The 26,544-nt window shown below is 42.5% G+C and overlaps 1 protein-coding gene and 1 pseudogene across 1 annotated transcript in view; both read right to left on the bottom strand.

Annotated features, from left to right (window-relative positions):
- The window catches only part of TLL2 (tolloid like 2), a 146,198-nt gene that overhangs the window by 43,596 nt on the left and 76,058 nt on the right, over window positions 1–26,544 (bottom strand). Inside the window, exons 4-9 of the mRNA XM_037804520.1 lie at window positions 22,151–22,318; window positions 19,428–19,545; window positions 13,240–13,418; window positions 12,181–12,286; window positions 4,313–4,437; window positions 1,951–2,066 (exon numbers count right to left, since the gene is read on the bottom strand). Of these exons, the coding sequence (XP_037660448.1) occupies window positions 1,951–2,066; window positions 4,313–4,437; window positions 12,181–12,286; window positions 13,240–13,418; window positions 19,428–19,545; window positions 22,151–22,318 (812 nt within the window). The remainder of the gene's footprint in view (window positions 1–1,950; window positions 2,067–4,312; window positions 4,438–12,180; window positions 12,287–13,239; window positions 13,419–19,427; window positions 19,546–22,150; window positions 22,319–26,544) is intronic.
- On the bottom strand, window positions 15,491–16,099 carry LOC119510675 (annotated as a pseudogene).

Raw genomic sequence — 26,544 nt, 5'->3', positions numbered from 1 at the left:
AAGTGTTATTACAGCTTCCTTGGTAATACATCCATGATCGGAATGAATGGGATAATTAGTCACACTAATTATTTTAAGTATGTTAGTGAACCATAAAGACCATAGGGGAAGAGATGATGAACAAGAGATGATACTCGAATCAATCAAGTTTGCTAATTACTAACTGCTCTGGGGAAGGCTGGGTGAAACAGAAATTGAAATAATTGGTGCAGCAATTTCAATGATGTCTATTCTCCCTGCTCCCAGTTAACATTCATAATTAAGACTTGGTGAATCTTTCACTGTCCAAACATATCACAAAGCCTCTGCTGTGCAGGGCAATTCAACAATCTGAGGATTATCACACCCTTTCCTTTCCTCCTCCTCCTCTCTGCCCCCCTCTCTTTAGTGCATCTAACATGCACAGGGATGGCATACCCATCCAAGGCAGACAGGCTGGAGCCTCTCAAGCACACACTGACAACCACACTGTCAGAAATGTTTAGAGCCAGAGGAAGGTTATGTGTGTGTGTGCACGCACGTGCGTGTGTGTGTAAATGCATGTTTAAATGTCTAATACCATAATATAGAATAATGCTTAAGTATCCAGGCTCTTAGGGTCAAAGCCCCTGAGTTCAAACCTCAACTCTGCAACAAACTACTGGAGTAGCTTTAGGGAAAGTCCATTTCCTTATCTGTAAAATGAGCGTGGTAATAGCACCTACCACAGAAAGCTGCTGTGGGGATCAAATGAGACGGGCCATATAAAGTGCCTTGCCCATAGAAAATGCTCGCAATGGTTCCTAGTCATTCTTTCTATTTATCCCACAGTATTTAACTTGAATTTAAATGGGCTTTTAAAAAAAGTTATGAATTAGCAATACCTGAAGGTTAGCTACAGGTGCCTGAAAAATTCCTAAACTCTCCCTACCCCCAGCTGCAGGTTTTTCACTCAGCCACTCACCCATTCAACAAATATGCATTTGGTGACCACTCTGAATGGTGGGTGCCTGGGGGTAAAAGATCTCTCTCATTAATAAGCTTAGGGGAACAGCAAAATAAACCGCAGTTATGAGACCATGAGAAAGGCTGACTGGGGCGACTGCAGAACACAGGTGAGGTCCCGGAGTATCTAGTCCGAAACTATGTGATGAACTCTTAGATTTGTAGAGAGGTGTAGAGAAAAGGCACAAGCTTTTGTGTGCAGAAGCCTTGAGTCCAGTTTCCAGATCTACAGCTTACTGTGAATTGGGGTAATTTTCTTAATGTCTGAGCCTCAAATTCCTTGGTGGGGTCAAGAACGTACCACTATTGGACCAGGGAAAAAGAGGCCCCTGCTCTGGGTTCAGCTCTAGAGGGTCATGGAATCTGCAGCGCCAAAAGAATGGATTCAACAAAGCTTGTACCACCCCTTGTACACAACTCTCCCATTATGCAGGCCCCTAGAATTCCCTGTCTAAATAGCGCTGAGCCTATTTCCGAGAGAACACTGTACAGCTGGTGAGTCCAGCCCCATTGGAGGGGCAGCCAAGGAGCAGCTGTTTGCAAGGTAGGAGTGGATGGGGCTCAGGATTGCATGCTGGGGTGTCGACATGGATGCTCCTGGGGCCCCCGGTGGAGCAGGGACAGGGTGGGAAAAGGAGAGGCCAGCTGGCCCATATTATCCTCTTCTGGAGCAGAATTCCAGGTGTCAGGGACTTCTAAATGGGATCCTGGCATGTTTATTAAGATAGGAGGACAGAGCCTACTTATACAGATTTATAACTTTAAAGTCTTCAGACATTTAATATGCAGGCCTCCATCTGCACGGGTGAGTCCGGCTGAGAACTGGGAAATAATGAATATCAGGCACCTAGCACAGTTCCTGGAACATAGTGGGTGTTGTTATTACTTCTATTAATAATAATAATTCCTCAAGTTCCGATGCAATTCAAAGAATGCTGTTATTTCCTGAGAGAATTTCACACCTACCTTTTCCCCTGGAGTGACGGATATCCTCCAGACACAGTGGGAATATGAAGGGTAGCCGTTTGGGAAACCAGGTGCTGAGAAGTTTCCTGTGGTGTCCTGCAGAGTCTCCCCACACACTGCACAAGCAAAACAACAACTGTGATTGTGTGTGCACGTGCACAGACTTCCCACCGAAGCAGCTCCGGCCCGCTGGGCTGAAGAGCAAACACACCCCTTTACAAACCAAAGCCTGGGAAGCCTGCCAGGCAGATTTACAGTGTTCAGGCCAACAAAAGGGAAAGTAGGGTCGGGGCCAAAAACCCCCAGGGTTTCTGCTGAGGCTCTTAGGACTGAGCCTGGCCGAGAGCTGGGGATGAATCGCAGCTCTCCAGAGGGTGAGTTTCTCAGCCTTGCTGGGCCTTGGTTTCTTTACCTGTCAAATGGGCAGGAAGGTTAATGGAGTCATCAGGATTAAACAAAATGGGCTTGGCACATAGTGAGTGCTCCATAGAAAGCAGCCACTACAATTACTAATATTAATATCATGGCAGAGAGAATATGAAAGTGCAAGCTGGTAAAGCAGAAAAGAAATAAATAACACTTTGAAACTCATTCAGCTATTAGTTTGAAACTTGCCTCTTCATTCTGCTACCTACCTCTGAAAGAGCTAACAAATTCTCAAAAACACAACAAAAAAAATGACACAGGGAGGTGGGATTTTCTACAATCTGGCTATTGTGCCCTCCCAGTATTAGAGAGTTGCCCGGCTTGGGGTCTTGAATCCAATCCTATATGTGAAAATATTCCCATTAATTTGTCCTAAAATAATAGAGGTACCTGTATGAGTATTTGGAAGTTGCAGGTTTTGTCTTCAGTCTGCTGACCCCCCGGGACACAGACCCCAAAAACAAAGACACTGGCTTGCTGCGTGGCCCTCCTCTCACGGGGCCACCCCAAGGTGCTGGAAATGAGCAGCCCGTCCTCCACAGGGCCACTGCCCCTGCTCTCAGCTGCTACTGGAAACTACTTGAAGCTCCATATTTTTTGGAGCTGAAGGAAGAGATACAAGGAGTACTGTCCAGTATCAGCCTCAGGAAATCCTGGATACCACAGTTTCAATATCACATTACCCAACAACTGCCAGGCCTCATGAGGATTACACGAGGCAGTCACCAGCCCCGAGGGTTCCATGGAAACTATTTTAGTATAATCATCAACATTCTGCAAGGACAGATACATTACTGTGTGGCTACATGATATATTTACCAGCTGCCTCAGATCCTTTAGGGAAGTAAGCGGCATGTACATTATAAATAAATAATACTATGGCATTTCCCAGAGGCATTTAAAGCCTTTAAATTCAGCAAGGTTATATGATATCTGTGTCCTGTATTTCAGCCCTATTGCGTCCCCAGATGACTAATAGCTTGATGGACATATTTCCTAGAGTTTTGCAATGGAAGAAGCCCCAGATGGCCCTTTGCATGCCCATGACTCCTTTTGTAGGACAATGAGACAGGCTGCATTTTTAAGGTGGCCCCATTTCAACTATTCTGCCACATGATCAAACCAGGCGTGTGGTTTGGAGGTTTGGAAAAGGTTACTGCACCTGTCAGTAAGGAGACTTCCTTCTGCCTCCCCATCAGCAGTAGAACACTGGCCACTTCAACCAATGCTCTTGTTGAAGCTCAACAGCTTAAAAGCATCCATGTGAGCTCACTCCTGGGGCAGAGGTGGGTGTGATGAGCTGAAGGCAAGCAGGGCAGTGCGAGCGAGGGAGCTTTGAAACGGGCAGAGGAGCGGACATCTGCTCAGTCTTCAATGGCACACTGCTGGCCGCTGACCAGCACACTGGAAGGCTGTGAGAGCCCCCAGACCATAGAAACAACCTCACTGACAGCACCGAGATGTTCTCTGCCTCTCAGTGTTTGGGAAGCTGACTCCCACCCTCCCCCAAACACTCTCCCTTATTGTGTGCCTTCCCCAAAGAAAAACCCTTTGAACCTTGTCCAAACCCATATCCCCTGCTCCAACAGAAAGAAGGGGTGCTCTTACTGCTACGGGGGGCACACTGCATCGGACCCCTTTTTCCTGTTGCTCCACCAAGCCTGCTTCCTCTTCTGAACACCAAGACTTTGCCAGAGAATTCCAACTGCCTCCCACAAGTTACGCTGTGGGCTGCAAGACCTGTGATTCTCTTCATGACTGAACATTTTGCCATTTCAACTTTTTCACTGTCTAGCACCTCCTGACAGAAGCACACCAGAAATTACAGCTACCAAGCTGTTGTTTTCCCACCAAGGGGGATGTTTGCAAACAGCAGTTGAGTTGTGCAACGTGGGATGCTAGGGGGGCCCCGAGAATCACCACGATTCCTAGTTACCTGGGCATTTGTACAGCTTCCTGGCTTGAGCTATGTCTCCCTGGCTGAGCCGCACGCGCTGGCCAATGCTTGGCCTGACGCCATTGTCGTCTCGGCGGGGGAGGATGGTGTCTAGGAAAACTCCCCTACAGGGAGAAAAAAGAGAGAGAGGAGATCGTCAGGCCATAGGTGCCAGGATTTATAGTCTTCATCTCCTTGCCCGCCACCCTCTCGCCATTCCTATCCCCTGGCCTGCCTCTGCCGGCAGGACCAAAGAGGTTTCCTACACTTGTGCATGCAGTTTAGCATTCCATTTCATCAGCTGCCTACTCACTTTCCAATGGGAAAATGACTCTGCCAAGTTTAAAAATACACCCTGGCCCAGTGGCTTCCTCACTGATATGTGCTGAGCATTTCTACGAAGCCCCCAGCAGGGTGCGGCCTCAGGGTCACCATATTGCACAACTGCAGAGAGACCCATTCAGAGAGACGACAGTGTGAGGGCACCCCTGGAGTTTGGCAATGGGCAGTACTGCACCCGGGTGAGTCTTGGAGAGGCCCCAGGGAGATCCTGGAGACCTGCACATTGTAAGACTCTCCGTGGCTGTCAGTATGAGCTGGTTGATGAATTGGTGAATTATGGGGAGGGGAGGTTGAGGAGGTGTTGCTGGCATGAGGGGCAATCAGATAAAAAATTAGATGAGTCTGTAGAATGCAGAGAATGTGAGGCAGTAGAAATTGCCCCGGGCTAGAGACTTCCATGTAAGCTTGGCTCTGCCACCTGGGCAAGCCTGGACAAGTCCCTTCTCCTCTCTGAGCCTCGGTTTACTTTTCTCAACAATAAGAGCTCGGCCCGGATGACCGTAGCAGCCCCTTCCAGTTCCAACATTTTATTCTCTTCCTCTGTGACTGAAATCTAAGTTGACAATTTCATTTCTATAATAGACAAGTGGAAACTGGGATGCCAGGCTGAGCACTGGTCCATCCTCTGATTTTCTGCCTGTGCCTCAAGACTCTCCATTGGAGCCTGTCTTGGAGGTCAAGCATTCCCTTGAACCGGCTTCTTCTCCAGTTACCAGCTTGTTTCTTTGCTTCTCTTCTTAACCAAGTTTCTGGAAAGAATTGTTTCCATCCCTTGTCTGGTTGCTCACCTCTCATTCACTCCTCAATCTAATTGTAATCTGACCTCTCCAGCAAAGGTCACCACTCACTACCAGATGACAAAGCAAACGGTCACATTTCAATCCTCACCTGCCCTTGCTGCAGCACTGACAGAACTCTGTTCCTCAGGTCGGCCACTTCCATCTTCTCTCCACTCTTCCACGTTCCTTCTGCTCCTCTGGGTTTTAACCACCACCCTAGGCTGACAGCTAAGCCTGTTTCCAGTCCCAGATCCACTTATGACACCTCACTGCACTGTTCTACCCATACCTTATAGCCAACACATTCAAAACCAAATTTATTCTATTCCTCTCCTGCTTGTCCCATGACCCTTGTCTCCTGAAACCAAACCTGAAGGCACACTCAGCTCCTTCTTCTCCCTCACACTCCTCTGTTGAAACCAGTCACCACCTCTTGCCATTTCACCTTCTGAGCATCCCCTGAATCCGGGCCCCTCTTCCTCGATTCCAGACCTATACCTTAGCCCAGGCCATTGGCACCCCCTTCCTGAACTCTTTCCAATAGCTTCTTAACCAGCCTCCCTCCCGGTACATTCAGCCAACTCTAACCTCCCCCTACCCCAGCACTGCCAACAGGTTTGTCCTGAAATACAAGATTAAGCAAACCCCTCTCTGCTTAGAACTCTTTGTGACTGTTGATGACCTCTTGGATCACCAGGCCCTTCGCCCACTGACCCCAGCCTTCCAGCCCCGACTCAAGACATCTCTATCTTGCTCTTTACCTGAAGCAACACTGAACTCCCTTCAGGCCCCAAACATGTCCAAGCACATGCAGTCCTCTGCCCAAGCTGCCCAGCCACCCGTCTACTCTGCAAACTGCTGTTCATTCTCCAAAACCCAGTCAGTTGCTTTTCTCTTTGAGTCTTCCCAGAAATGCTTTTTATCCCTTCCCACATCCTGAGTTAATCATTCCCTCCTCTGGGCTATCTCTGTGTCTCACTCATTTGTCTAGTCTTCTTATCATACTGTAGTATTGTCTGTTTTGGAGGGTTGGGGAGTGGTATTTGTCCTCCTTGCCAAACTGTAAGTTTCTCAAGGGGAGAGACTGTGTCCTTTATCTCTGTGCCCTTAGGGATAGGCACCTCAAGAAATGCTTATTGAATTAAATTATGCAGCCCACCAACAGATCTTGCAAGAGAAGTATTCACGTCCAAAAGGAAATGTGAAAATGCACACATTACCTAGCTACTAGCTGCACAATCTTCTCTTTTCTCTCTCTCCCTCTTTCAAACCTCTTTTTCTTTAAATTCTGTACTACCTTTGACAAAGTATGTTATCTGTATTTCCTCCCGATTACATCATTTTGTTATCTTTTTGGTTTTCTATCTACTTTTTTCTAAATGGGACTTCAAGCTCACTTTCTTTCCAGTGCTAGTGTGCAGGAGTCAGGATCCTTTCTAGTTTCTTTTTTAGTAGTATCATTATACCCAACATTTAACCACCTGATTAGTCTTTCTCTGTGCTGGTTTGGATTTGTTATGTACCCCAGCAAAGCCATGTTCTTTTAATCTAATCTTGTGGGGGCAGACCTATTGTGGGAGGGACCTTTTGAGTAGGTTGTTTCCATGGAAATGTGACCCCACCCATTCAAGGTGGGTCTTAATCCCCTTGCTGGAGTCCTCTATGAGAGGATAAAAGGGAAAGACATTTTGGAGAGAGCTCAGAGAATCTAAGACAGAAGCCCAGAGACATTTTAGAGAAAGCCACTGAAACCAGAAGCTAAACCCAGGAAAGAAGGTGAACAGAGCCAGCCATGTGCCTTCCCATATGACAGAGGAACCCCAGATGCCATCAGCCTTTCCTCAGAGAAGGTACATATGTCTTGATGCCTAAATTTGGACATTTCCATGACTTTGGAACTGTACATTTGCAACCTGATAAATCACCATTGAAAAAGCCAATCCATTTCTGGTACATTGCATTCCGGAAGCTTTAGCAAACCAGAACATTCTCCAATTCCTATTGCTTCATCTCTGGGTCCAGAGTCCTCTAGAGAAAATTTATGGCATCCTTGGTCCAACTTCCTCCGTGACTTCATCAAGTTTTATACCACAAGGGGTGGGTGTGGCCACATAAAATTCTAAATTCAATCACTTACTAGCCTAGAAATAGACACTTCTGTCCTAAGAAAATATTTTTCCATTTGTAATTATTTTCTTGGTTCCTCTGAAGAAAGGAGTTTTGCAGCATAAAACACAAGGATCACCACCATCTCAGGCAACCCAGGCTAACCGTGCCTGTGGATGACCGCACAACAGAAACAACCGTGCCAGTGGATCTGCGGTGTGGAGGATGTTCCCTTCCACCCACTGGGTCTTCATGGACCCACTTGCCAGGCTCTGTGCTAGGAGCTTTACATGCATCATTCCATGTAATTCTCATCACTCCCTAGGAGGCACGTGCCATCGCTGTTATGGCTCCCACTCTACAGGTGAGAAGCCAAGCTTGGAAGCTTACATGACAAACCAGGCATGGAGAGCAAGCACCCGAAGCCCATCTTCTGGCATCTTTCTCCTTCTGACCGGTGTTTCCCACCGCCCAAGCAACAACAGGCCTCAATATGTAATAGATAAATGATAGAATTAAGAAAACTGGAGACATCAAAAATGAGTAATGGTGAGATCAGCTCATACTCAGCTCTTTGTGCTGGGACTCCATCCCCCACCACATCCCTGAGCTTCCAGAAAGGCTGTGAGCTCTGGAAGATGTTTACTACATGAGACATGCCCTGTGCAAACCACCACAATCACGATACCCCTTTTATGTAGGGCAACTCTTGGCATTTACATTCTTCGAAACAAAGAACGAGTTTGGCAGATAGGGAATAAAACCGTCAGCCCTGAGTTCTCCAAACAAAGACACTCCTGTATCAGAGAACTGTTTCCTCATCTTCTGGACCTTTGCCCAACAAAACCTCCAGGACACCATTCCCCACAGTGTAGGTCCAAAACGCGGAGGGGAGAAGCATTGCAATAAATTAGACGGAATAAAGTTGGAAGGGATAGCACAATCATAAAGACAGGGGAGACATGAAGACTGGGTTTCCCATCAGCAGGAAAACCATTTGCTCCCCAGAAGAGCAAATGTTCTGTAGGCTATTTTCTGCTCTTTTACAGAATAAAAGACAATGTGCAGGCTAGTTCCAGGGGACATGTGACCAGGAGTAATGGCATGGAGTCAGGGAAGGAGGAAATTTTGGATAAAATGCCAGGAAAGCCCACCAGTAAGGAACCCACTGATAGAAACCCCTCTGAACAAAGCTGTTTTCTGGAAATCCATGCAGAAAATCAGCAGAAAGTCCAGTGCAGCTATCCACCTGTTGTAAGATAGATTTGGCAAAATCATTCTGAACACTGGGACAGAGGTGAGAAGGAAGCTATGGTAGATCATTATAATAAGGAATTACACTTCTTGATATCCATAATCCTTTGCAACCTGATGTTGCTGCTGTTCCCACCACAAGGCTGGCCTTGTGGCTTGCTTTGACCAACAGAATGTGCCAAAACTGATGTCATACCTGTTTTGGGGCCTGAGCCTTAAGAGGCTTACAGCCTCGGGCCTGACCTCTAGGAACTTGACCCCATATGGTGAAAAGCCCAGTCTAGCCTGCTGGGGGGCGAGAGGACCCATGAAGGAGAACCGAGACCCCAGCGGATCACCAGCACCAGATGCCAGACATGACTGGCACATGTTGATTCCCCGGCCCAGGCAAGCCATCAAATGCCTGCCCCTGTGGGCGTGATCCCAGGCAAGAACACACGAGAATGAGCCCAACTGAGCTGCAGAACTGTAAAACCTAGTAAGTCGTTGGAAGGCACTAAGTTTGGGGGTAGATTTTTCTATAGCAGTTCAGTATCGTAACAGTAGAGGAAAGGGAAGCTGCCCACCCTCAGTGCCTTCAGTGAAGCTGCTGCATTCCTAGCTGCCCACCACCCCCATGTACGACCCCCCCCCCCCGCCATTCCTCCCCGCAGGGACTCGGGGTACTTCGTATTATTTCATGGGGTGAGACCCGTGCGGCTGTGCTGATCTGTATTGATAAAATGGTTCACTTTGACAATGTTGCTAATAGTGGTTCTCTCCCAGGGGGCCAAAGGGAGATTATGAGCTAAGGATCACAGGAAAAAAAAATAGAAATACTTTTTAAAAGAAAAACAAGAAAAGAAATGCTGGTGCCAGAAGGTACTCTGTCCTTGTCCCTGTCCTGGCCTCTGACTTCACAGCTCCTCACATTAACTGGCACACAGTGGACGCAGAGGTCAGTAGAGTTCCTAGGGCCCATTTAGTATTAACTTATCCAAAATGCCCATTATAGTGGATATTATACTATTAAGATTCTCCTTAATGAAACAATCACTGAATTTGTGAGTGCAGAAAGGACTGTAATGAGGATAAGGGAAATTTCTTCCCTTAACTCTTCTCTGGCATTGCAAAGTTCCTTGTTCCCTCTTACTCAATCATTAATTTATTCATTTAAAAAATATTATTGGACACCCACTATGTGCCAGGCACTGTGTTAAGTGCTGGGGACTAATGGATAATGAGACAGTCTCTGTTCTCAAGAAGCTCAGCCTAAGGAAGGAGAAGGGAAAGCAATAGATGAATTCTAAAACAATACGAAGAGTTAGAACAGCGATTGAAACAAGACCCAAAGGTACAGGCTTCTCACTTGGGCCAACATGACATTGGTTTCCTGACAAAATCAGCAGCCTGAAACCCCTGGAGACGATGTGATGAGACCTGACTCTTCCCTGTGCCACTTTTCAAACTCACGAGGCAGCCAGTCCCAACACCCACACATCCTACCTCTGACATCTGCAGGGGGTGCTCTCATACTACCTAGTCCATTGGCTTCCTGAGACTCCTCCATACACACCCCCAGAGCTGATCCCTCAAAGTCTCAGTCTCACAATCTAGAACAGGACGTACTGTTAGATGTCCAGTATGGAGATGAATGAGATCACATCTGTCAATGCCTCACCCATCTGCACCAGATCAAGAAATTACATGAAATGTTTGTTCTGGAATGGGCTTGGAGAACACCTCATCCAACTGTCTTATGAGGAAACAGAGGCCCAGAGAGATGGAGATTTGACAAAGTCCCACAACTGGTAAGGAGCAGAGATGTAATTTGAATCTAGGAGTCGGGTTCCAGAGTTTATGCATCTAATTACTGTCTGTACCTCCCCCAATAGCAAAGTTCAGTGGAAGAACTAGGACTAAAACCCAGACTTCTGAACTTCAGTCTGGTTGTCTCTTCATTCTACCATGGTGCCCTTGTATCTTCTGAAAAAAAGCCAGGAGAAGAGAAAGAGTTCCAGGCCCGAAGAGTGTCGTTCAAAGACACTGACATCAACTAAACTCCCCCCATTAGAGTTCTGGAAAGATTTTTCCAGGGTACAAGGTAGAGATCATAATGAAGTCAAATGTGTGACCAGAGAAACAGTGCCCCCAGAGAACTTAGGAGGCTGAGGTTTGGAGGATCTTTCTCACAATTCTATGACATCATCACCAGTTGCCTTCAGCAGCCTTACCCAAGAACCAAATAGCCCTTGGTAAATAGTTTCTTTTTCACCCTAAGAGCTGTGTATCTCCTAAACAAATGGTTTGCTTTAATTTTTATGGACATGGGAACTGAAGTGGATTATTTCCCTCTTTACTGTGACCCCTAGGAAGCTCAGAACAGAATTGGAAACTAACCTCAACAAAGTATGATCTATGGCATTTATTCTGAATACTAAGTTTACTCCAATCTTCAACTTAACTGTCGAACCCTTATTTTTTTCCCCTTATGTCTCCCCAGTTTCCTCACCTATTTCTAATTATTGTTGTACTGTGTGCATATTAGAAGTCACCTCAAATCCTTTTTTTTAAATTATTAAATAAATAAGCAAATAAGCTGGTTTTGAGAGAAGACCTAAAAGAATGAGCCAAGAGAAATCAAAAGAGACACTGTGTGTCTCCTTTAACTCATGGGTGGAAAAACATACAAAACCAAGACTAGAAGACAAATGTTTATATATGTATCACTTATGTGGTATAGAAGGAGGGGCAGTTTTGAAGATATTTAACTGTTTCGGCACAGCACTAACTCATAAGAACAGCCCCTGCCAATGCCAGCTGCAAACATCTGGTTCAGCCACACTCAGGTATATCAGCTACCAGCAACTCCGACCAGCAGGCAGGACTCCTGGGTGCTCGCTCTCACTCCAGCCCCAGTTACCTGTGTGCCCCCCAGTTGCCTGGAGACTCATTTTCTTCACCTCTGAAATGAATCAGTGATTTACAGCCCCTCCCAGCTCTGACGTTTCCAATAAACCAAATTTCTTCTAGGTGAACTGCTGAGTGCTGCCTTGCTTACACCAAGGACGTGCTTGGAAAGAATCCCCCGCGCACCGGAAATTTTACACAGAGGCTATAAGGTTATTATCCCAGCCAACCTCTCAAATAATTTCCCTTTTCCAGTTTGCCGCTTGTGACATTAGGGCATGATGGAACACTGGCTTCACAATGGGATTCAATCTTATTCACAGGAACCTGATTAGATTATATTTCACTGCAGCCCAGAGGCCACTGTATTTCAAGGACAGACACGTCAACCATACTAGGAGCATGCAGAGACCCACTCGCCGCAAACCTCTTGGAATCCGACCCAAGCCTGCGGCAGGCACAGTAAAACACAGACAAGGCATAACCATAGATTCCAACCTTGAGAAGGTGTTCCTGGCGTAGTGCATGATGCTGTCAAAGTCGTACGTCTCTCCCAGAGAGCTCACTTCCCCAGCTTCCATTTTTAAGAAATTATACTCCTGACCTGTGACACAACACTCTGTTAAGGACTTTGAAAACCAAAGCGGGCACCTGAAAGGAGGCAGAGGAGGGAGAAGGAGGGCCCATAGCAATTTCCAGGGTCTCCATTAGTTGAGTCAATCAAATAAAAGGGCTTATGGTTGTTCTTATTGCTTTTAACAGATTGGAAATTTGAAACTTCAAACAAGGCCTATGTTCTCCCAGCCCCACTACACGACAATTTCCAAATCTCATTTGAAACTCTTAAACTAAGTTTGCAGACACATTGGTTATTGATCAGCTTGCCTAAAATTAAAATAAAATAAATAAAATAAAATAAAATAAAAATTCCTCTGATTTTGCAATTGAAGGAATGAAAAAAACAAATCAGAGTCAAGTTCAGTCCCAAATAGTTCACAATGCAAACTCTCAAAGGCGTTTTTAAGGCAATCATATTACTCAACCAGCTACCTTCATGTTCAATATGAACTTCTATATAAAATTATTTAAAAGGCATTTAAAAAAATCTGAACAGTTTATCTGCCTTAGGGGCAGAATGTGTTTTATTTCTACCAAGAAGCACTGTTTTTCCTTGTACACACGTACTAAATATATTTCAGTTTTAAAAAGACGTGTTGCTTAACAAAGCAAAAATGACTCTCACAAAAGCATGCAGTAGATCCCCAATTTTCTTTTGTCTTATCAGCTTTGATGCTTTGTATTCTGATCAATTCTGTGCATTTTAGAAAATGGAGTTGGGTATTGTCCTCTACAACATGGAAAATCACCTCACTACTGCTGTAACCTACAAACCACAGCACGTTGCACCCCAGGAAGGGCCACAGATGGACAGTGGCTGTGCTGGTGACAAAAGCCTGCATAAAAGGTGGTTGCCTCCCCCCTCCTTCAGTCCTCCCTGACCCTGTGGACACCATCTTCCTGGCTGCCGGCTTCCAGACTCCACTCAGGCCTCCTTACCTGGCTGGATGTTTTCTCTGATGATGGTGACATGCTGATCCCTGTCTGGCCGCGTGTGTTCATGCCAGAACCCAACCACGTGGCCCAGTTCGTGAGTCACAATGCCAAACTTGTCACAGTTTTTCCCAATGGATATGGCCTGTGGTCCTCCTCCTCGGCGCCCAACGTAGGAGCAGCAGCTGGACAATTACAGAAATGCCTGGGTCAGCAGCAGCTCAGAGGCTATGACAAGGCAACTGCCTCCCAATGTGTGTGTGTGTGTGCGTGTGCGTGTGTACAAAAGTAACACAGAATTTCAGAGGTGAAAAGGATCTTGGCCAACTCTCCACCCAATGCATAAATTCCCTCCCAAAATGATTCTTAACCTTTTTGATGGTCATGGATCCTTTTGAGAAGCTGAAGAAAGATGTCACCTCTCTTCCTGAAATAAAGCACTTACTTTACTCCCCTTCACTCCCAAGCCCTCAGAGGTGCCACTCTCTCCTGGACCATCTCTGATGACAAGGAGGAAAGTTAGGGAAGGAGGCAGCTGAGCTTCTGAAGCACAGATCTCAGTTCTAGTAGCAGATGACTCCTCTTCTGGGTATAATTGTTTTATCAAATAATTTTTACTTTTATTTTAATATAGAAAGGTAAAAAAAGAAAATTTTAATGGCCCATAATTCCACCACCCAAATAACCTCTATTAAACATAAAAAAAATCATGTCCGTATTACAAAAGACTGAACAGACCAAAAGGAATAAAATGAAAGTATAAGTCTCTCACCCCCACTTCCAATCTCTTTACCCAAAGCTAACCACTGTTAAGTTTCTTGGGTGACATTCCAGAAACATTTAATACATCTATAGACCCGTAAATACATAAGCATATATTTTAAATTACACAATACACCATGCATGTCGTTCTGTATCTTGCCTTTTATCCCCCTTATTTTAGAGATATTTTTATAAGAGCATATATAGGTCTCCCTCATTTTTTTTTCAAAGCTGCATACTACTGAAATTTATTTAGTTTGTCTCCTCTTAATGTACATTTAGGCTGACTCCAGTTTTTGCTATTTAAATGAAGCTGGGGGTAGGGGAAGAGGGAACAAATGAACAAACCCACAAAGAAACCCTTGGACTTTTAATAGTTCATGGTGGTAAATTCATAGCAATGGAATTAGTGGATAAAAGGCTGTGTGCATTTAAAAGTCTGTCAAATTGCATTCCTGAAATGTTGTGTCTACTTACGTGTCCACTAATAGTATATTTCAAAAGCCCTATTTTCCCCACATTCTGGCCAACACTGGTTTTATCAAACTATTTTTGCTAATCAGTTTGGTGAAGAACAAAATTTCAGTAAAGTTGGATAGATTTTCATATAATTTTATTGGACATTTCTATATTTTTTCCTGTGAACTGTATGGCTTCATCTTTCTCTAATTTTCTTTTGGGTCATTTATCTTTTTCTTATTGATTTGTGAGAGCCCTTTGTAAATTAGCGAAATGAGTCTTTTGGTTTTCAAATTGTCATTTGACTTGTTTTTTGTTTATGCACTGTCTTGTTTTGTTTTTGCTGTACAGAAGTTTTAATTTTAATGTTACAAAATGCCTTCCTTTTCTTATGCCCTGCTTAGAAAGGCCACCCATACTCCAAGATTATAAATAAATCCACCCTGGTTTTCTTCATTGTTTCTTTTTCCTAGAATTTTTGTTACTTACATTAAATAAAATACACATTTCAATAAGAGACATATAGTAAATTATTCTATGCAATATGGGAAGCTTCATGACACCCAGGAAAGGCCAACATTCATGGAAGAAGCTAGGAGAATTTGCATCCAGTCACAGTTTGCAGTGAGTGTCTTATTACCAATCTGGGGTTTCACTGATCCCATCATTAGCATCACTTGTGCAGGAAACGGGTCTGTTTGGGAAAAGGGCAAGCAAGCCCCAGCCTTAATTTTGAGTTCATTAAAACATCTCAAGAATTTCATCAACAGCCTATACAGTAGTTCCAAAAAGTGAACATATTAAGGTAAGCAGACAACTCTTTAGAACCCAAAACCTATTTTCTTGCTGTGTTTATGTCAAATTCTCCATCTAAAAGGGGCAGCCAGGAAGCTTTCCTCTTCAGTACAACGGTCACAGGATTCCTACATTACAATGGGACTGAGAGGGAGGCCTGGGGGTCAGGAGAGGAAGGTTTAACCCTGTGGTTTTAAGTTAGACACATTTATAACACACAACCCATGACCTTGCCGTCTTATCATGTGGCATAACTTTTAATGTATTCTTAAACTTTGTTCTGGAAGTCCTCTTGGTCACGCAAATGATGTTCTGCAGCTTCTAGACACAATGGATCATCAAAATTCAAAAGATCAGCAAATAATCCCCGAACAGCATCATTTAATTCTCATGAGAGCCCAGCCAGTGCCATCAATCAAATATTCTCTCAGTAAACTTAGACATATTTCTGTGATGTCTGTGATGTTGGGATGCCAGATTCTGGTCCAGCATTTTACTTTGGAAGGCACCAAGTTGTACACCATAGGCACTTCAATTTCAAATAAATTTTCCATGCTGGTAGCAACCCTCATCTCAGATTACTACTAGTTGAAAGCAATGAAGCTGGTTTGGATCAGGAAAATGCACTTTACATGTACAAAGTAAATTAGCTTCGAGTTCCTCAATCTCTTTAACAAGCAACTTGTTTCTCACAGAAACCATCCATCCGACTGGAGTCTGGGGCTGTGGCTGACGTTTGGGACCCTGTAAGACCATCAGTCCTGCTTCAAATTGCTTCCAGAGTTAGCCTTACTGCTACGTTTACCCTGGGACCCCGGAGACAGGCGAGGGGCCTGGCGCCCAACACCATGCCCAGCTCAGGGTACCTCTAGAATTGGTTTTGGTGTAAGAATTGAGGTTGGAATCCATATTTATTTTTTCACAATGAGCTATCTATCCCAACATTCAAATATACCAATTGACTGATCTACTTTGTTTCACTAGTTTGAAATGCCATCTACATTTGTACACAGGTATGTTCATTTTTGAACTCTTTTGCTTCATGCATCCATTTTTCCTTAAGATCCAAATTGTTTTAATTATTATCTTCACTTTGCATTTTAATATCCTATATAGCTGGATACCCACCAGACACCTACTTATAATCCCCTCCCTCACCCTTGCCACTACTGTTTTCTTCTTTATTTCTACATAATTATTCCTACAGATAACCTCTAGTTTCACACACACACACACACACAATGTTCTGATTTAAATCAGAATGGCATAAATTTAAAGATTATTTTAGGGAATACTAACATCCTGACAATGCTGAATGTTCCTAGACTAGGAAATGGTATATCTTTCCATTTTTACTTTTTTTTTAAGGTTCCTCAGAGTTTGAGCATTTTCGTCCTATGTATCTGGTACATTTTTGCATCTTTGTTAAGTGTATTCTTAGATATAGTAATATCTATTATGTTTCTATTAAAACTGAGAAATTTTTCCCATTATACAAGTATAACATTATTTCATGTATAAAGAAAAGCCATTAACTTTTTATTTATTAGTTTTGTAACCAGACACTTAAATAGATTCTCTTTTTGCATCTAATAGTTTTTCAGTTAGGTTTCTGGGTTTCCTAGGCACACAATCACACTAACTTCAAACAATGCAAATGTTGCCTTCATTCTTGCCAATGCTCATAGTGTTTAATTTCTTTCTCTTATCCAAATAAAGCTTGTATTTCTACAACAACGTTAGAACTAAGGTAGTGATCATGGACATTTTCAACTGGTTTCTAATTCTAAGGAGAATGTGTCTAAGATTATCACTGATAAACATAGGTTTGGCTTTTGATTTGAAACATTTATTATAATAGTGTACATATTTAAACTATTTATTTTTGTAAGTCAAGATCTATCCTTGACGTCTACTCCTCTTCTACTTTTAAAACAAAAAAACTTGCATGTTGAGTTGTTTCAGAGCCCTTTTAGCATCCACTGAGATATGAATTCTGCTTTCCCTTTGACCTATCAATATGGTGAATCATATGAATAGATTTCTTAATATTAAGCTAGTCTTGGATTTCTTAGATAAACCTACTTGGCAACCTACTCTTCTTTTATGTTCCTGCTAAATTCTCTGTGCTAACAGTTTATTTAGGATTTTGCATGGTTTTCATAAGTGAGATAAGTCCAGGATTTTTTCTTTTTTTGGTGCCATCTTTGTCAGGTTTGAGCAGCGGTGCCATGATGGTTCTCTAAAAGTAATTTAGAAATGTTCTTCTTTCTCTATGCTCTAGAAAGCTTAAATTGTACAGAAAAATCTGTTTCTTCACAGTTTGAAAGAATTCATCTGTGAAATCCTGGATTTGGTGCTTTAGGGGAAATAGCTTTCTTCCTCACTTTTTCAACTTTTTTCAAAGTTATTAGCGTGTCCTCTATATTTACCTTTAAGTCATCTACATTGTTCAGATTTTCAAATTTCTTGCCCTAGAGTTTTGCAAAGTACATTTTAGGATTCTGCTGAATCTGTGGCTGTGACTCCTTTTTCATTTTCTAGTTTTGTATATTTCTGCACTGTCACTTTTTTATCTTAGTTAAACTAACAAATTGTTTTTTGTTTGTTTGTTTGAAGCAATTACTTTTGAATTTATTTAGCAGTCCTACAATGTTTCACCTTATCTGTTTTCTTGTGTTCTCATTAGGTTTATTTTATTGTGGTGACTGGTTTTCTTTCTTTCTTTTTTTTTTCTAACTTCTTTGAATTGAATATTTTATTGTCATTCTTTCTTAATTATTGATGGGTTTTCCTCTTTACACAGCTTTAGTCACTCTCTTAGGTTTTGAACTGTAGGATTTTCATTATTGTTTTCTATATTGACCTGCAATTTTAAACTTGATTTCCTTATGACCTAAGAGTTGAAAAAAAGAGAGTTTTTAACTTATCAGCTAATGGGGGAGGTGTAGTCTCTTTTTGTTATTATGTTAGTATGTCCAGTTTCATTGCTTTGCAAACTGAGAATATTTTAATGTTATTTCTGCCTTTTTTAATCTATTGGGGTGTTCTTAATGCCTAACAGATGATCAAGGTGTGTAAATATTCAATGGAAACTTAAAAAAAAAGATGTATTTTCTGTTATCAGGCTATAGAATCTGACAGATCCAAAGAATCAGCTCTGCTAATTATATGTTTTTAAATACACAAACCTCTTCTTATGTTTTGGTCAACTTGACATTGATCTACTTAAGCTAACAGAAATGAAATAAAGTTTACTGCCACTGGTGTTTCTGTCGATTTCTCCTTGAATTCCCTGGAGCTTGTTTTATGACTCTTAATGATATGCTATTTGGTGCATAAAGCTTTATGACAGGTGTATCCTCATTGTAGCTTGTACATTTTTTTCATTTAAAGAGACTGGTCTTTTTATTTTTTCCAATCGCTTTCTGACTTTAAAAACAAAAACGAATGAACAACAAAAAAAGCCAAGAAAACCTTTCTCTATAACTAATATTATGATCTCAGTTTTCTTTTTATTATTATTTGTCAATATGGCTTCTTTCTTTTTGCATTTAACCTTTCTTAGTCATTTTCTTCAGTAGTTATCTCATGTAGAGAACATGTAGTTGGGTTTCAGTTTTGACCCAATATGGGAATCTTTTTCTTTCAGTATAAGAGTATTTCATATTTACATTTATTGACATAACAGATAAGTTTAAGCACAATCCAGTCATCTTGTTTTACATTATGCTTTCTATAGGAAGTCTGTAATGACTAGCCCATGGAACTCCTAAAATTACATGTAGAATTTTGCATATGAATACATCCTTGTACGAGGGAAGAGAGCCCACAGCCTCAACAGATCCTCGGTGGGGTCACAGAACTGAAACAGGTTAAAGACTACTACCCTATTTCTCCATATGAAACACCCCGATTCCCTCAATTGCTCTCCTGGTGACAGGAGATCCACCTGTCTTCTTGGGTCTTCATCTTGATCTCTTGAGTGTACTCTGCCACTGGATTGTGAGTTCATTGAGGACAAGGGGCACAGCTGGTAAACTACGGCAAACCCTGGGATCCTACAAATCATAGCTCATTGGAAATACCTGGTTTTAGAGAGAAAATTCAAGACTCATAAATCATCTGGTTCGTCTCCCTCTGATTCTGCCAAGGTGGCCTTGCTTTCCTTTACTTACCCGCAGGTTCTGTAACTGAACACAATAAAGCTTTCCTCGTCGGTCCTCTCTATGAAGGTCACACAGGTATGCTTCTCCCAGTGTCTCATAGCTTGTTTAAAAATGGTTCGCTGGCTTCCTGAAATGACAGAGCAAGTGCCCATCACTGCACTCAAGGATCCATTCTTTTCTAAAGCACAATGGCTTAAGACAAGTCTTATTCCGATGACCCCCTCCCACCTCCTCACCCCCAAATAACTGATTCTGATGACCAGAATAGAAATACACTAGGAATAAAGACTTACCTTGCTAAAAATACAACATAGCTTTACTGAATTACCAAAACCTAGAAACTAAGGAGTTTACAAATTAGAAGGGTGATAAAAATAGATTTTCAAAGTATCCTGGGCTTCCTAACTTTTCTTTCATATTGAAAGTATCTTTCTAAACTTTTAAAAAACCTTACCTGGGTTATTTGATTTGGAAATTGTAGGCTTTTGAATTAGGGGGTAGTCAGTTCTCTAGTACTGCATCCTCCCTCCCCACCACCTCATTTTATTTTATATATGTCGGTGGATGCTCCCATGTACTCTAAAAATTGTATTTGTATGTACCTTCAGGCTACTCTTGCATGGGTTAGTGTCTTCTGAGGAACCCTTAAGCCTAATTTTCTATGAGGCCTTTGAAACAGGTTGATTTCATACTTTCTCTGAACCTGTCTTCATATTTCCTTGATTGGAAATTTTTTGAATCAAGTAAAGTGACTTAAGACAGGAATAAGGTAGCTGTAAACTTTAGGCTGATAGTTATGCATAGCCAATATGTATGTATCCCAAAATCTATGACTCTGCCAGAAAGATTATTTCAAATGTTTACTAGTAGGTGAGAGAAGGATATAGAAAAACATTTGTTTGTTTGGAACACAGAACGATGAGAGGGCTGAGTTCTAGCATGAACTTATGGGAAATAAAACACTGGGGGAGGCCCCCATCACAGTCTAGGAAGATGTGGATGAGGCAGTATGTTGTTGTTCCAAAAAAACATACATATAGGCAAAGAATAACTTAGCTGTCCTTTTTTTTTTTTTTTTTTTTGACATTTTGAGACTTTTGGTGCAAATTGTTCATCACTCACTCCTCACCAAACTGCAACTCTACTAATCACAGAATAAGATAAAATCACTGTGTAAATGAAGCTCTCTATAAAATTAAATTTTGATGAAGGTATTGTAAATCTTTGGTCGGAAAAATACACCAGATGCCCAAAAAACACAGTTAAGATACCAAAGAACAAAAGTTGGTAGCTGTTTATAATCCCCACATTTCAATTATTCATGCACACATCTTCCTCTCCTATCAGACCCGGGAGCTCCCTGAGGGCGGGACCAAGCCTGGCCATCTTTTGTCGTCAGCGCCTCACCCTCTGGCACCCGGGGGCCCTGGGTTAACGCCGTGGGAGGGAAAGGGATGCCTGAGTGTGACCGGGAAGAAGCGAGGAAGGGACCGGCCCCGGAGGAGCTCTGCTCCCTTCCCCTTGTTGTCTTCGCAGTTCCTTTACCGCCCGATTCATCAGCGACTGCTGGCAGCTTTGGCAAGTCATTAGGGCATCCGCTAAAGCAACCACTTCCCGTGGAGGAAGTCACAGAGCCACCGAGAGATAAAGGAATCATCAATGCTGCTAGCACAGAGAGCCCAGAAAAGGGAGCTCAGTGGAGCTTTTTGCTCGGGCACTAGGCTGACATCGGCTGCTGGCCTGCAGGGCCCTGTTCTGGATGTCAGAGATACGGAAGTGAGAACAAGAGAGAACCGGATCCCTGCTCGCACAGACCTTGGATGGAGACAGGAAAATAAAACAAAAATATAAGTAAAATAATTTCAGGTAGAGTTAGGTGCTTTAAAGATTGTAAAACAGGGTGCTGGAATAGTGGAGCTGGTGAGGGGAGAGGGGAGTCAAAGAAGGTTTTTGGCTGGGGCGTCTCGAGCTAGGGACTGAGGGAGAGAGAGGATAATAGTGGGAAGTTAGGGCCACTCGGGAAAGGCCCTTACAGGCCACAGTCAGGAAGTTGGGGCAATAGGAAGGAAGCCATTGAATGAGTCAAATGTTTTAAAGATAATACTAATAGTAAATAATACCAATTACTATGTGCAGGCACTTTTCTAAGTGCTTTATCTATATTAACTCATTTAATTTTCAAAGCAGCCATATGGTGTAGAAAATATGGTCATTCCCATTTACAGAAGCGGGAACTGAGGCATGGAGAGGTCAAGGAGCTTGGCCCGGGATGTACTGCTAAGTGCAGATTTGGGCCCAGGCACCGTGTCGACTGGCTCACTCGGTTACCATGTGGAGCACAGCTTGGGGGTGCTGGTGGGGGACCACAAAGTCCGACCACAAAGTCTAGGGTGCTCATCCAGGCAAAGGACAGTAAAGCCACCAAGTGTAACTGCTCACACTTTTCCTTCTGCCCAGGGGGCCTGTCCAGTCACAGCCACTGTGCAAACCCTGCCTGTCTGTCCTCCAAGACCAGGGTCCTATGTCACCCCCTACGGCAGCCTCGGGAACAAGGTGACCATCTTTGAGGATGCAGCCCCAGCGGAGACTGAGTTTCCCTGGCCTGTCCTGGTGGACCTGGCCCTGCAGGCAGGCAGAACTGCTGTGGCCCCAGGCGTCTGCTCAATTCCCCAAGTGCTTCCAAGGACGAAAGATCACCCAGCCTCAAAGCAGGTCTGTCTGGAGCAACTGACCGGTGAAGTTCCCTCCGATGACATAGGGGATGACCCCTCCAGGCCAGATCCTCTCTGTCCTTGAGGTTGTGGCTCTTCGGACCCGGGACGAAGTCTCAGCTCCAGAATTCCAGGTCCTCGGGTGCCTCTCCCCGGAGTTCCGTGGAAGCATGGCACCGTCCTGGCCATCTGTAAGATAATCATATTACTGTTTACTTTGCCCTTGTAGTCCTCCTGTGTATTCCAGTTGAGGTTAATTTCATTTCAAAGTGTTCAAACATGTACAAAAAAAGGTGTTGGGTCTGGCAAGGCTTTTTTCCCCAGAAAAGGGAAGGGTAAGTGCATCGGGCCTCTGCTGGGAGAGATTCTGGCTTGTTCCAGGCATTGAAAGAGGCCCCGTGGGGCTCGAATGCAGCCAGTGGGCCTCAGAACCAAGTGGGCCCAGACAACCCCCAGCCTTCGGGCCAACGTGGGGCCAAGGTAGTGAGGTACGTTCTCCTAGAGCCACAAGCAATTGGGGAGAACAAGCAGAGTCAGTCCTCTGGTGTGGCCTATCAACAAAGTTGCAAATTTTGGAAATAATTTGACCAGTACAACAAAGTGTCTCTGTCTGTGATGCTGGGAAAATACATTCTTTGCAAGGTAAACCCCTGGAAACAGTAAAGCCTCATAAAATTGCCCAGTTCTTCCAAGTCTCTCTGCACATCTAGACCTTTAAGAGAGGAAGGTGGGGACCAAACGGAGGTTCTGCTCAATTTAATGTCAGAGCCCGGGGGCTAGGCCCCTGGAAACAGCAGACAAGACAGAGGAAATAGGGTCCCTTAACCCTATGGTCACCAAACAATTGATCCTCATTCAGTTTTGTTCATCACTCAGATAATTAAAGGTTTTGTTTTCAATCTCTTTGTTTAGAATCCTTTATTATTCTCACATAGAGTACTTTATCTTTAGTATTTCTAATTTCCCCCTAAGAATCACCTTTTAGTTTTGACTATTCTTTTCATTTTTATTTTATTAATTTTATTACTTCTATTTTCATTTTTTTTCTGTTGTTCCTTTTCTAGCTTCTGCTTTTTCTTTTTTTAAATTGAACTATAATTCACTTACCATTATATTCACCTCTTAAAGTATACAATTCAGTAGTTCTAGTATATCACAAAGTTGTGCAACCATCACTACTATCTAATCCCACAACATTTTCTTCACCCTGAAAAGAAACCCCTTATCCATCAGCAGTCCTTCCTCATTTCCCCCTCCCCACCACCCCCAGGCCACTGCTGATCTTCTTTCTCTCCCTATGGATTTGCCTGTTCTGGACATTTCCTATGGACAGAATCATGCCATATGTAGGTCATCCAGCCTCTGTTGCAACCAGTCAGCTCTGCTGCTGCTCCAAGGCAGGAAACACCACTCTCAGGTTCAAGGCCTCCAGTGTCTGCGTGGGTTTGACCAACGGGATATACTGGCATAAAGAGGCCATAAAAGGGGGAGCAGTCAGGATATTCCTCCTCTCCTCTGCTTCTGATGGTGTCTCTGGAAGCATCTCTGTGCTTCTTCCGTGGCTCCAGCTCCTGCTGCAAAGCACCAGCTGCCACTATGGTTCCAATTTCTACCCGGTGACCCCAGCTCCAGGCTCTGGGGTCACAGCCTAGGTTCCTCCGGCCCTAGGGCAGCGGCATTACTGTCGTTGCCAATTCCTGGGGTGCTTCACCGTCTCCTGTTCAGCTCCTTTGTTCTTTCATCACTTGTAAAATAAATTCTCTAGATTAAATTCTGTCCGTTGAAACACCCAGAGTGGTTTCTGTTTTCTGATTGGAATCTAAATGACACATCATTTCTGCCCAATGGGAGAATTTGTTTTCAGCTAAAACCCCATTATTTTCAGAGATTGTTTGTATGTAAAAAATAGCAACCCAATCAATCTGGCTTAAGTAAAAGGAGATTTATTGCAAGTATACAGATCTCATGAAACCCAAGATTTATTCCAAGTATATAAAACATGAAATCTGTTCTACTCACTACTCTCAGCAGGCACAACCCTCAGATGATGGTATGGATAAGTAGATCAAACTAAGCAGCAGCCGACTATTGTAGCATGAAAGCAGCTATAGACAATACTAAATGAATGGGCTTGGCTGTGTGCCAATAAAACTTTAATTACAGAAACAGATGGCAGGCTGGATGTGGTCTCCTGGCCACAGATTGAGGGCCCATATTCCTAGATATCAATTCTTTGATATTTAGAGCCTTCCTCTGTAGCCAGTACATGATCAATTTTCATAAAGTTCCAGGTATTCTTGAAATAATATGTATTATCTAATTGTTGGGTGAAGGATTCTAAATATATCGTTCAAAACTTCTACTTACAAATATTTTGGGTTGCTTGGTGTACCAGTTACTGAATTGTCATCTTCTCCTTAATTCTTAATTTTGTTTCATATAGTTCAAGGCTATATTGATTAAGGACATGTAAGTTTCACAATGCAGCAGTAGAATTGTTTCCTTTATCATCAATGGCCCTCTTTATCCATAATAATGTTCACCCATAATAAAAATTATTTTGTCTGATATTATTATTGCTATACCAGTTTTATTTTGATTAGTTTGCTTGATAGAGCTTTTTCTATCCATTTATTTTCAATCTTTTTGTGTAATTATGTTTTTTTGTGTGTATGAGTCATTTGACGGGTGTTTTTCTGTGAGTAAATTCCATTTCCCATAAAAAACATTAAAACAAATTTTGCAATGATCATAATCCTGAGGTTTAATGTTATTTTTTTATTGTACATAATTTTTAACTTGAAATTTTAATTGAGATCGTTGAAGATTTCTGTACAATTATAAGAAATAATACACAGAGAGCCCATGTACCCTTTACTCCGTTCCCCCAGATGGCAACATTTTGCATAGTACAATGGGAAACGGACAGTGATACAATCCACTGGTCTCATTCAGATTTCTCCAGTTTTACTTATACTCATTTGTGTGTGTGTGTGTGTGCGTGTGTGTGTGTAGTTCTATACAATTTTATCACATGTATAGATTTGTGTATCCACCACCAAATTCAAGATACTGAACAGTTCCATCCCCATAAGGATCCCTTGCATTGCCATTTAATAACCTCACCTGCTTCCCTTCCTCCATACCTGTGCATTTCTAAACCCTGACAACCACTAATCTGTTCTCCATTTCTAAGATTTTGTCATTTCAATAATGTTAAATAATGGAATCATACAGTATGTACTTCTGGAGATTGGCTTTTCTTACTCAGCATAATTCCCTGGGAATTCATCCAAGGCATTGTGTATAACAATAGTTCATTCCTTTTCATTGCTGTGTAGTATTCCATGGTATGGGCATACCACAGTTTGTTTAACCATTCACTTATTGAAGGACTTTTGGGTTGTTTCTAGATATTACAGGTAAAGCTGCTATGAGCACTCATGTAAAGGTTTTTGTGTGAAGATAACTTTGTATTCCTCTGGGATAAATGCCCAAGAATGGAATTGCTGGGCCATATGGTAATTGACTGTTTAGCTTTACAAGAAACTGCCAAACTATTTTTCCAGAGTAGTTGTACATTTTACATTCCCACCAGCAATGTATGAGTGATCAAGTTTCTCTGTATCCTCATCATTTGGCATTGTCCATATTTTTAATTTTAGCCATTCTGATAGGCATGTAGTGACATCTTACTGTGGATTAAATTTGCATTTCCTTTTTGATAGTCAGGGATGTTGAACATCTTTTCACATATATATTTGTCATCTTTATGTCTTCTTTGGTAAAATATCTGTCCATGTCTTTTGCCCATTTTCTAACTGGATTGTTCGTCCTTACTATTGAGTTTTGAGAGTTCATTACATGTTCTAGATACTGGTACTTTGTTGGTTAAGTGGTGTGTAAATATTTCCCTCACTTTGTAGTTTGCCTTTTCATCCTCTTTATATGCACTTTTGCAGAGCAAGAATTTTTTTTAACATTTATGAGGTCCAATTTATTAATCTTTCCTTTGTGGGATGTACTTTTGAGTAAAGTCTACGAATTCTTTGCCTAGCCCTAGATCTGAAAGATTTTCTTTTACTTTTTTTCTATAAGTTTTACAGGTTTATGTTTTACATTTAAGTCCATGATCCATTTTGTTAAATTTTGGGTAAGATGTGAGGTTTAGGGCATGGTTCATTTTTTGGTGGTGAACAGCCTGTGGATGTCCGATTGTTCTAACATCTTTATTAAACAGCTATCCTTCCTCTATTGACTTGCTTTTGCAGCACTGAAAAAAAATAAGTTGAACATACCTGTGTGGGTTTATTTCTTGACTCTTTATTCTGTTCCACTGATTTGTGAATTTATTCCTTCACCAATACCACACTGTCTTAATTACAGTAGCTATATAGGAAGGTACACCATGGATG

The sequence above is a fragment of the Choloepus didactylus genome, chromosome 15 (assembly GCF_015220235.1).
Source record: "Choloepus didactylus isolate mChoDid1 chromosome 15, mChoDid1.pri, whole genome shotgun sequence".
NCBI classification, from domain to species: domain Eukaryota; kingdom Metazoa; phylum Chordata; class Mammalia; order Pilosa; family Megalonychidae; genus Choloepus; species Choloepus didactylus.
This window is presented reverse-complemented; position numbering and strand designations above follow the sequence as displayed.